The following is a 12,288-nucleotide window of genomic DNA, read 5'->3' as shown; positions in this document are numbered from 1 at the left end:
CGACGTTAGAAACGTGGGGACGCAACTGTTTTACAATAAAACAAGGGAGATAAACGACGCGCCGAAATATACCAATTTTAGGAGAGCCAGTCATGGCTTACTATGAAAGCGTGTCCGATCAAACACGGCGTAAAAGACAAAACTAAACGACTCTTCAGTCTTGAGTAAATGTAGTGGCTCTACCTGCACGTATCTTTATTTTTTTTTGCGTCAATTTTTGGTCTGAAAGAGTACACTTTATTTTATAATTGCATCTAAAGGTAAGTCTCGTTACAATCCCATGTCTGTTTAAAATTCTACATAATTAGATTCAACAGTCCGTCGTCAAAAAGGAAAATATATTCTATACTCCTGGAAAACTTTCTCTGGAATTTCCGAAAGAAAAAGTGCACATGCGCAGATTTCATCGCCGCCCGAGCATGCGCTCCCACACCTTTGACTACATATCCACGTAAAAGTTATCCACGAGTATATAGTCCGTGAGAGGTTAAGCCAGAAGCATAGCCTCCTATATACTGACTAAGCCTGGCAGATCTCCACGAGAAGCAGCCACCGAAATGAAAAAGGTGGAGCGGCAGACAGCAGATAAGAGGAGAGTCACATGACTGGCGCCCCGCTGCGGCGAGACGCCGAAACACATCTCTCCCGAGCGAACAAGTGTGTTTCAGTTCCTCGCCGCTGCAGAAGCTGTGTGCTGACGTCCAGGTTCCCCGAGAAATGGCTCTTTGATGCTCTGTGCTACCAGATCCTCGCGCTCTAAGTCTGCGACCGGGCACTCTTAGGCTCCGTCGTCGAACTGCCAGGTTTTGTGAGTATAGAGCAGGCAGACATGTACGCGCTATACCAGAAGTAGCGAGTTACTTTTCACGTTACTTTGGAGACCAAATACACAACTGCTTTTGTTTAATGCTTTATTGTTATATTTTTGGTAGTCCTTGCACTGAAGTAGTAGCTGCCTTTCGAAGTTTTCATCAGTTATGTTTCCCCGCTTTCTTGAAAATACATCTCCGTCGACGCTGAAAAGTCGTTCTACCAACTCCCTCAAAGGAACGGCAGAGTAGTGCTTCAGGAAGAGCTGATAAATCTTCGGGAACTGCGCCTTTATTGAGGACAGCGGGTAATGGGTTCTGTGCCTTCCCGTGTTCGCAACCTCCGGGTTTACATTCGGTCCGCTCCCGGTTCTAGAAGGTTCAACCAGCAAACCTGGGCGAAGGGCATTCCCAGCTGTAGAGTTCAGTACAGCACCGTTTATGGCTGGACACGTCAGTCGAACTGTTCGACTGACGTGTTCAGCGATATACGTTGCTGTACTGTCATTGTGTTTGGTTGTTCTTTGGGTTGCCCACCTACCGTTCTCGCAATAGACGCATACTGAGGCTGAATAAAAAATTAAAGACGTTTACAACCCCCCGTAACGCCGAATTAGGGCGCACCTCTTCAGGAGGAGGAGGGCAGGGTATTGAAGGGAGGGTATAGCCCTCCTCCCTCCTCGTCACCTCCTCATCCTCCCTGCTACTCCTCCTCACCTCCTCCCTCCTCTTCCTCCTCCTCGTCCTCCTCCTCCCCCGCCTCCTTCACCTTCTCCCCTCATCGTTCAAGCTTCTCCCCTCCTCTCTTCTTCCTCCCTCCTCCTTCTCATTCCTCCTCCTCCCCTCTTCCGTCCTCCTCTTTCTCATCCTCCTCCCCCTCCCCTCGTCTTTATTCTTCCCCTCCTTCCTGCCCTTCACCCTCCTCCTCCCCTCCCACTCCTCCTCCTCCCCGCGCGTTGCGTCATGGCAAATGTCCCATAATGCACCGCGCGGTTACGCCGACGCCGACGGCGACGGCGACGCTACGCCGCTCAAGCAGGAAACGGGCGCCTAAGAGCTGCGCTCTAAAAATTAAAGACGTTTTCAACTCTCTGTAACACCGAATGGAGTTCTTCCAAAACCGACGCGCCCCATCGCGGCGAAATAGCACGCAGTGCACTCTGGGAACTAGTTGGCCACTCAGTTTCGGTTTCGACTGAGCTGCTTCATCTCATGCTATCACGCCGCGCCCGAACGCGCTGCTTGCGTTTTCGATTATCTGACTTATTACAAAAGTACAATACACTCATTCTGGAGCGATACAAAACTAAGACCGGGGCACTTTCCTTGGTTCCCGAAACACCGGATATTGTGCGTGCGTATGCAAACGTAGTAGGACGTGGCTTAGACACTTCAACCCACAAGTGCATCCTTGAGCTCAATTTCAATAATCCCGTCTAGTAACAGTGAACTACAACTGAAATTTGGTCACCTTGAGCCTTACACGTATTTTGTTTGCCGAACATCTGCTTCTTGTTACTTCATTGGGCCAAAAGCAAGCCGCATCCTCACAGGAGTATCAAAGTTGAGCCCAGCGTTTACGCATGAACGTTTAAGGAAACGTAATAAATTCGACCTCACTACTGCACAAAAGTTACTATGATGTCTTCCTCGTGTCATCATATATCTCCCACTCAAATTTTATGCTGATAGGAGATTAAGTTTTCGCAAACGCTGGGATCGGCTAGCTACGACGGAGGCCCTAACAAGCGTCCCCTACTCCTCGCTAAGCCCAAAATTTGTGTCTGAACGGTGTGTCTGAAATTATCTCGGCATACTCAGTCAGGAAGAAGACAAACACATAACAAATATTATGGTAATTAGCAACCGTCAAATGCGCTTTGAATAATTTCGTACCTTTGGCGCACCGCATAGGGGTTCACGCCCGTCCGGCGAACTTCCGGCGAACGGTGCGACATTCTTCTCAGAAGTGCTCGACTTTGGCTTTCTTAAAACGGTTTGTAGGTGCGAATGTGTCTATATGATTGCAGGATAACTTTATGCGCATACGCGATGTTGAATATTAGTATAATGCTAGCGGATGGGTGCTTCGCTTCGTGCAGTGCTGCGGGTCAGTACATATAAGAGAACAGAAGTGTGTTCAAATGAAGCTTTCAATGGCACCTCTGAGTTTTACCTCGCGTACTTAGGCGTATTAAGAAAAACAGTAATTGCAAAACGTTATATTTCGTCTATGAACGCACGAAACAAACAAACTTCCTGATCAACAACACTAACGTAATGGCGCGAGCTTGATGTATGCATACATATTGGTTCTGATAGATTGTTGATTCGTACACAAGCAAGATCCCCGAGCTTCGCAGCGTCGAGATTCCCAGCACTGGCTCGTCCACATACGTCGAAACGCTAACAGAAAGGCTCAAGTACAAAAATACAACAAGCATGTGTTAATACAAGCTATACGTCTCGGGCTCGTGCTAAAGCTTCGAAGTCTGGCCATTTGGGTTATTCTAGACACCACAAATGACGCTCTCGGGACCAGAAACACATGAGATAACGGACGTTAATAGTCCACGCTCTGTGTATAATTTCTTGTCGAGGTGTCGATCGAAACCGAAATCTACTCCTCTCGTGCTCTTCGCCTCCTCCCCTCTTCCTCCTCGTCCCTCCTCCTCCCCTCCACCTCAGCCCTCGTCCCCATCCTCCTCCTCCCTCCTCCCCCTTCCTCCTATTCCCCCTCCCCCTCCTCCTCCCTCCCGCACGGTGCATGATGGGAAACGTCCCATAATGCAATGCGCGCGTCACCGCAGCGCATTATGGAACGTTTCCCATAATGCACCATGCCTACGGCGACGCCGACGCCGCTCAAGCCGGAAACGGGCGCCTAAGAGCTGCGCTCTAAAACAAGGCCGTTTAAGCGGTGTTCTACAGGTTACTGCTCAAAAGTAACTAAATACGTTAAGCGTTCCTTTTCTAGAAAAATTACTAAATACGTTAATTGTTACCGAAAATAGTAACTAGGTAAAGTAACTCGTTACTTGTAACGCGTTACGTACTTGTCTAAGAGGAGGCTATGCCAGTGATGGTCCGCCTCAAGTACGCGCTCGTTGCACTCCGCAGGTCTTTGGCTGCCCGTGCGACAAAGTGCTATCAAAGAAAGAAAGCTCGTGCTCGATAGAAAGAGCGTTTTCTGGGTTCTTAAAGGTCCCTTTGAGTCCAAAATCGAAACGAAATAAATGACTGATATCCCTTTAGAAGCATCAAATGAGATTATAGCCAAATATTACGTCACAGAGAAACCGCCTGTTTATCTGCGCCTCTTTGTGACATAACATTTCGGCTGTGATCATATTTGGTGCTTCTAAAGCAATGCTAGTAATTTATTTCGGTTTGAAGTTAAAATTGCCAGCAGCTGCTCTTCAGCGGGCGGCCAACGGGGTAGCTGTTAGTTAAGCAACACTAGGCGACGACGTAGCGTCGGTGCTTTCGTTCTTTCCTTGTCTTCGTTGCGCATGTAAAGTTGCAATTGGAGCTACCTTCCGCGTTTCCGCCCGCGTTTGGTATCGTTGGTGACGCATATTGGTCACGTGTTCTGGCGGGAGGAGAAAATGGGATAGGAGGGGAGGGAAAATAGGGAGAAGGAAACACCCAAATCATCCGCGCGCGCGCCACCAGGGGAGGAATTGGCGTGGCCATCGCTCCGTCTAATGCAAATGAGCGGAGTGTCCTGTATTCCCCCTAGAAAGGATTTGTTGTCCTCCTGGAACAGTTGAGAAGGAGGGGAAGAGGTCTCGCTTCTCTCCTCGCTTCGGTTCACCAGCTCGACGGAACAAAGCGAGGAAGAGGGAATGAGAATCGTGACATCATGATTGTCCGGTCGGCCTCGTCGGCCATGTTCATTCACGCACTTCTTTTCCAAAAATACAGCAATCCGTTAGAGATATCGCTGTATGAGCGATGTTTTGGCGTTCTGCAGTAACCCATCTATCCGTCCAACCTTGATTTGTGAGCTCGAAACTCCGGTCCAGTATCCCTTTAAGTGCAACGAGTACTGAAAAGAAAACAATAAACCATGAAACAAAAGCAGCTGTGTATTTGGTCGTCAAAGTAACAAAAAAAAGTAACTACCGGTGAATACCGCGCATCCGCTCATTCTACATTAAGCGCCCACACCCGAATTTGTGAGATCTCAGGAAATATGCGCAGTACATTTATATGTAAAATTGATGACTGGACAAGCGCCCATCCCCTATTTTTTCGCATTATCTCTAAATTTTGAGTGGGCGCTTGCCCGGTATTTTAAGGTAGTTACTTTTGTAGTATAATGACGGGCGCATTTTGAGAGTAGGTAACGGGTGACGTATTTGGTTACTTGTTTAGTTGCCTTTTTTGTAAAGTGTACATGTCTGCCGAGGACTTACCATTCACCCTTGCATTTAGGCCCACTGTACTAAAAGTTACTCCTTTATATTTGGTCCCCATCCACTTAATTTCGAAGCCTTGCTGTTAATCCTCTTTGACTCAAAGTTGCGCCCCACAAATTGCGCAGAACTGAAGAAACAAGACTCGCGAAGGGTTCTGTATGCCTAGTGTACTCCAATCTCAAAAACAAAATGCTGCAATTCAAGTTAAACGTAGCTTTGTTGTCTCATTAGATGCCCTCCACATCCAAGGATGACTGAAGTCGACGTCCCTAATAGGTAGAATCCGCGCTAAGGCCGAATTCCGAAGATTCAGTTGCGTCGACGATAACTTGGACAATAGGACGTTTCCACAAACCGGTCGTGGTCCAAGCACAGTTTAAGGGGGCACCGCCAGCTTCTTGACTGTTCGCGAGAGATTTGAATTATTAGGAACACTGCCAGCGTTAAACACATGATCGCTCGACAAACGCATTAGACTTAGCACACTTATAACAAAATAACAAGCAAGCTATGTAAGTGCTGCAACGGCTCACACATAACATGCGATCTATTGCAAGCAGACCAGCGCAGTATTAGAGTTTAAAGGCCTGTTCACACATGCAGCGGAGCGCTAAGTTAGCGCTACGTAAGCGTTCCAAGGAGCGCTCATGTGGCGCTTCCTGGTGCGTGACTTAGTTCTAATATAGCGCGCGATTAGCGCTTATGTAGCGCTTTGTTAGCGCTTCTGTAGCGCTTTGTTAGCACTTCAGTAGCACCTTGTTAGCGCTTCTTGTACCGTGGTTACTGCTGCGGATTAGCGCGTGCACTGCGGTTCCGATTCCTGTGGTTGGGTGCATCAGCAGCACTATGGCGGACATGTGGGACGCTGAAATAGAAACGCCACAAATGCTCTTACATACGCAATTAGTACCGTGTGTGTAGACGGCTTAACGCCCAGAAGAGACTTCTGGGTGCGCCAAATCTTTCCCCACCGAGATACCGACGGGTACCCGGCGAACCTTGTTCCTAGGCTGAGGGACCGAGACACAGAGCTCTTTTGAAGGCGATTACTTTTAACTGTCTTTGAAACCAGGGTCACGCATATCGAATAGAAAGTGATGAGGTCTATACCCAATCAATTAGTCGCTATGAGTCGATGACTCCGGATCGCCTGCCGACCCTTTGCTTGGAGAGCGGCTCTTTTACTTTCTGTTCTTTCAATGCCAAAGGAAAAACAACAACAAAGGAATCGCCGTGCACGCCCTGTTCCGCAGCAGCAAGCACGGCACAAGGAGCGTGAGAGCGCTAACAAAGAGCTTCTGTAGCGCTAGCAGAGCACTACTGAAGCGCTAACCAAGCGCTACTTCACGCGCTAGGAAGCGCCACATGAGCGCTCCTTCGAGCGCTCACGTAGCGCTAACTTAGCGCTCCGCTGTATGTGTGAACCGGCCTTAACACTACGTCCCACCTTACGTCCGGACGCAGCGGACGCTACGAGGAACCTTAGCCAATCCCGTTCTGCACTTTTAGGAAAAAGGGTGTATTCTTACACCCTTTGTCCCATATAATACACCCCAAAACTTTAATTCGAGGAATAGCACACTATAGTCGAACAGACGGCCCCACATTTTACGAGGGGCTTGATAGCCGTGTGGTACAACTTATTAAAATAGCTAATGTATGTGTTACTAAATACAATAAAAATAATCGGCGTTTTCTTGGCTCTACTGCAAATCCTGTGTTTTCGTTATGTGGTCTTTGATACGTGTTTTAGCTATTTATTAAGTTATATCGCACCACTGCATAATCCCTCTGCTGCACAATTGCACGGCGTCTCGCTGTAAACGCACAGAATGATTGCGAACATTTGATCTCTCCAGCGAAGGAAACAATACTTTTTAAAGGGGCGGCCGACCGGCCACCAACTTTGTTAACACAGGAACGGCTTTACGAAGCTTGCCGACGCAGCCCCGCGTGGTTTACTCAACGCTTGCCTTATCCGCCAATCTCTCGCGCTCGTGTACCGGCCTGATTTGTATACACTTCTATACTTTGTCTCATCCTACGATAGACTAAAGGCCAAAGCCACGGTCCGCCAGGTCCTATCACGTTCCACGCTAAACTATGACATGCTTAGCATTGATTAGGGATGAACGAATGATGCTCCGAACCCTAACACGCTGCAGCATTTCTATAGTTTCGACACTGCAAAGAGCGTTGTGGCTTTTTTTGGCACTCTAAAATTGTTAAAGTCACTTACTGCTTTCCGATTCGAACCGCTGTCCGCCCATCCCCACCAGTGATCCCAAACGCGGGCACCGATACGTGCATCAAATTGGGGGTTGTGTGTACGTTTATACAGCCTAGAACTTGGTCTGCCTCAACGGGCGACGAGTCTCCTAGCTGTGTAGATGAGCAATTTTGCCAGTGCAGTACGACCGCTAGCCTGGGGTTTTTCTTTAACGTGCATCACGCTGTAGCGATACACGACCGCACGCCGGTACGATGTTCATCCAGATCGAAACGGGCAGGGGTGGGGATTGAGCCCAGGATCCCTGGGTTCTGCAGCGCGAGCTTCCGCTCCACGTGCTCCGAGCTGGTGTGCGCGCCGCTAGCCCACTCGGCCACCGATCCCCCGCATCGGAGCGGAATGGCGCACACTTTCTAAGTGGCTCGTGATTGGATCTGGCGGTTCGTAGCTTTTGCCTTTAGCCCATCGTAGGGTGAGACTAAATATAGTACGACGTACTCCCGCGGCACAGCGCTGTTCTTACAGAGACAATGATGACACGAACTTCCGTCGATGTTTCAGGGGCATCCGTTAAGTGAAATTTGTAAATCATTTAATTCCTTTTAAAATATCCTTTCCGCGTTTTCCAACGAACGACTGGTGTTTATGAGGTTTTTTTAACTTGATGATCAATAGGCCACATTAAGGCAACGAAAGAGGCGCTAAGATTTTGTTTCCGTACCCATTTACAACCAATTTGACAGACAATTTCATAATCAAGAAAGAACGTTCCGAAACCTCCAAACCAGTCTTCCTGTAGTCATAGTCAGCTCGAGAAGGGCAGTGCGTTGCGACTGCCCAGCATCTTATTATTGTTCTCAGCCAATAAGATTGAGGCATTAGCCAGTGAGAACGCCGGAGAAGTAATCCCCAAGCAAGAGGCGGGAAGAACATTAGCCACGCCTTGCGTTTTTTTCTTAGGCTGTCAGAAATTGTAGGCTAATTTGAATTTCTGATCATCATAAAATGAGACAAAATGAACACTACCACTTGTTCGAGCCCATTGTGTTGCTTTAGCTGAACTTTATTTTCTGCTCCCTAGGTCAGACAATAGTATCAGCTAATGTTTACACGGAGCTAATGTTCCCGTGTCGGAAAGAGCATTCCTTCAGAGCACCTTCTTCTCATATTTTCATAAGGTTTAACTCTTTCAGCCAAACCACCCGCACCGCCGAGTGAGCCTGGAGAGCCAGTTCCGTCAGAAAAACCGCCCACTGGCCCCGAACCGCCAGAAGTTCCGGACGAGACCTCGCCAACACCGCCTCCACCTGGACCTCCACCTCCACCTGGACCTCTGCCTCCACCTGGACCTGCGCCTCAACCAGAACCTCCGGCGACAACTACAACTACAGAGACTCCACTTCCCGATTACTGCTAAAAATGAGTCTCACTATAGCCCGGTGCATCTCAATGGCACGAGTTTTGGTTGTACGGGGTTCGTATGCCAGTGATGTGCTTGTAATTTTCTTTTTTTAATAAATACGTTTCTACAGCAAGCTCGTACTTCATGTGTTTTTTTCTGATATCCGGGTTGAAATGTTAGTGACCTATTTTTAATCATTGAGTAACTCGAACGTGCCAGTGCAGATACATTATTTTTTTTTTCTATTTACCGACTATACTTTTTTTCAGCTCAAAAACCGTAGTAAGAAAAGTCCGGCTCCTCGGGTAGCATGACTAATTTCCCCCTTTACGATACGATACGATACGATACGAACTTTATTTTTCACCACAAATACAAGTGGTGAATGGGAGGCCGAAGAAAAAGCTGCATAAATGCAGCTTGACGAGGCTCCGGGCCCCCCATTCAGCAGCTACGACGGAGTACATACAGTACACTGGTCAAAAAAGAAAAAAATCAAATGAACAAATTGAATATTTGGCTGTTGGACAATTGCACATTATCTATGTTTTTAACAAAATATTCGTTCAGAATAGACGGTAAGGCATAACTTATTTTTTGTTTTCCATAGTTTGTTCTACATTTCGGAATTTGCCAGGGCTGGTGATTTCTCGATGAATAATAATCACTTTTTTCTTTTAAATCAGACAGTTGAAGAATTACATTTGAGCGTCCTAATGCCGCATATTTATACGCCATCGTTAAACGATAGTTATAGATTTGGTGAATATTAATAATCTTGTACGACTTGAACAGTGAATCCGTATGATGTATGTAGGGAACGTTACCTATTATTCTTAGCACTTTTTTTTTGCAATAAGTGTATTATATGCAAGTTAGAGTAAGACGTGTTACCCCAGATGAGGGTGCAGTAACATAAATGAGAATAAAATAAGGAATTGTACAAAACCTTTTTTACGCTCGATGGAAGAACGTGCCTATGCTTGTTCATAATTCCTGCGACTTTGCCTAATTTAGAGCAGAGATGTTTTACGTGATTTGTCCAGAGCATGTCTTCGGAAAAAATGACTCCGAGAGTTTTTATGCTATTCACAAATTCAATGTATGAAGACCCGAAATGAAGAGGAGTGTAAACTCGGTTACCTGAGCCGCGTGGGCGAAACATCGTTGCTTTTGTTTTCGAAGTATTTATAGCCAAGCAATTGGACTGAGACCATACTTTTAACTTTGAAAGAAATGCGTTAGCTTTATTTATGAGGGCCTCTTCGGATATATCAGAAAAAAAAATACTCGTGTCATCCGCATAGATTATATATTTACAGTTTGAATCAATGTTCACAATATCATTAATATACAACAAAAAAAGAAGTGGTCCTAAAATACTTCCTTGGGGCACTCCAGCTGATATAGTTAATGGAATTGATTTCTCATTATTAATTTGCACAAACTGGGTACGATATTCTAAATAAGATTTGATTAGAGCATGAGGAAGATCACGAATGCCGTAAGCATATAGTTTATCTAACAAAATGGAATGATTTATACAGTCAAATGCTTTGCTGAAGTCTAAAAATATCCCAAGCGTTAAGGTTTTTTCTTCAAAATTCTTAAGTATTTCTTCTTTTTGAACCAATAACGCTGTTTCGGTTGACCTATTCTTTCTAAATCCAAATTGACAATCAGTAATTATAGAGTGCTTATCACAAAAGTTAACAACACGAGAGTGAATTATTTTTTCTAGACTTTTTGAGAACACAGGAAGTATAGATATAGATATACATAGATATAGTAGTTTGCGTCGCTCTCTTCTTTTTCTCACTTTATTTTTTCAAATGGGACACCAACTAGCCCGAGCACTTACCATCCCGACTTTGTTCAACTTTCAGTGATGATGAAGACGGGAGTTTGGGCGGAGAGGAGGAAGGGAGGTGAGCGGCGGTGCGGCATCTGTGTTTGCTCTAGTGGTGCAAAACTATCAATAGTATTGATAGTCAATTTATTGATAGTTTTGAATCAGTAGTACATGTTACAAACAAATAACATCTGTCTACACAAATCCATGAAGGGGTACCTGGCATTTGACTGAGCCAAGCTTGCTGGAGGTCAATTCTCTTGCACGATTTAATTTTATTTCACAAATTACATACTAGAAGACAAGACTTCGATTGGTGGGTTTGTCTCTTATCGCACATAACACAGTTGCGAGCCCGCTGAAACCAAAAACCAACCAAACTAAAGCCATTCTATGGCACCATGTGTGTCAATGCCCCGTGTCCACCAGTCAGGTAACTGCCGAGATGAAAAGGTCTATAGGAATACCGAGTTCGTGTAAAAGATAGCACACCACGTCCAGTTGAGTTTAGCTCTTCCTCACTCGCCGGGCAAGCACGCCGGCAAGCTTGCGCAAAGTTAGCACAAGAGAAACAAGTAATACACACTAGCGTACATAACTTCAAACACAAAGAAAACTTCGTAGCCCTTATTGCCGGTAGCATTTCTTTCCAAGTGTAAACGGGCGGAGACCGATGCCATGATCTTCTGAAAAACTTCAGACATAGCGTGCCTAGCAGTTAAAGTGGCGAGAAAAATTAAAAACTGAGGAGACTCATTTCCTTTCCACCAAAATTTTGTATCTTAACCTTTCAGTAATCACCCGACATATTTCAGAGTAATCTGAACCTTGGATTAACCACACTCTTTGTACAGTGGAATCTCATTAGTTCAAGCCCTCTTAATTCAAACTCGCAAATAATTCAAGCTAACATGCAGGTCCCATCCTATATGTTTCTCGAAAGGAAACTTCCGGTAATTTAAACTCGTGCAATGTTTTGGTCCCCCTCGGGTTCAAACTAACAAGATTCGACTGTAAGATGTGGTCGGCAGGCGATGCGCACTGTCTTAAGAAATACCAACAATTTATACGACAGAAAGACCTGAGGGGATGGGGGACAAGACTTGATCCAGGCACTGGGCCTAAAGAGAAGTTCCATCTTGCGAGGCTTGATCTATGATTCAGGGCATTTTCAACCCACGGTGTATGTAGAGAATGAAACTGCCTACCAGGTGAACAGAAACAGTATGTTATCCGAACATGTAGGGCAACGCAGAGCCGTATATGTAGAGAGTTTGGTCAATGGGAGGCGCTGGCAGAGTCAGGGCGTGCGGCAGAGTCGGAAAGAGGGTTTGGCATGCTCTATTGACCAACCAGAAGCCGAAAAGAATCCCCTAGCGGTGGTAGCGGCAAACAGTTCTGATCAAAAGTCTATGTTCGTATATGGTTTTAATAAGCGCGTAAGAGTGAAATGTAGTAACTCTACGAGGTTGAAAATAGGGTGCACGTGTTGTTTTGATCATGATCATGCAGAAAGATGTAAGAAACGAATGCGCCGCGCAACTCTGTTTTGCGCGGACAGAGTGTGACCG

At 46.0% G+C, this 12,288-nt stretch overlaps 1 protein-coding gene across 1 annotated transcript in view; it reads left to right on the top strand.

Moving 5' to 3' along the window:
- Window positions 1-8,880, top strand: part of LOC115333095 — a 46,476-nt gene extending 37,596 nt beyond the window's left edge. The window contains exon 9 of the mRNA XM_040219832.1: window positions 8,657-8,880. Coding sequence (XP_040075766.1) covers window positions 8,657-8,880 — 224 coding nt within the window. The remainder of the gene's footprint in view (window positions 1-8,656) is intronic.
- The last annotated feature ends 3,408 nt before the right edge of the window (window positions 8,881-12,288 follow it).

The sequence above is a fragment of the Ixodes scapularis genome, unplaced genomic scaffold (assembly GCF_016920785.2).
Source record: "Ixodes scapularis isolate PalLabHiFi unplaced genomic scaffold, ASM1692078v2 PGA_scaffold11__112_contigs__length_91849675, whole genome shotgun sequence".
NCBI classification, from domain to species: domain Eukaryota; kingdom Metazoa; phylum Arthropoda; class Arachnida; order Ixodida; family Ixodidae; genus Ixodes; species Ixodes scapularis.
The sequence above is the reverse complement of the archived record's forward strand: the minus strand, read 5'-3'. Positions and strand labels throughout refer to the sequence as shown.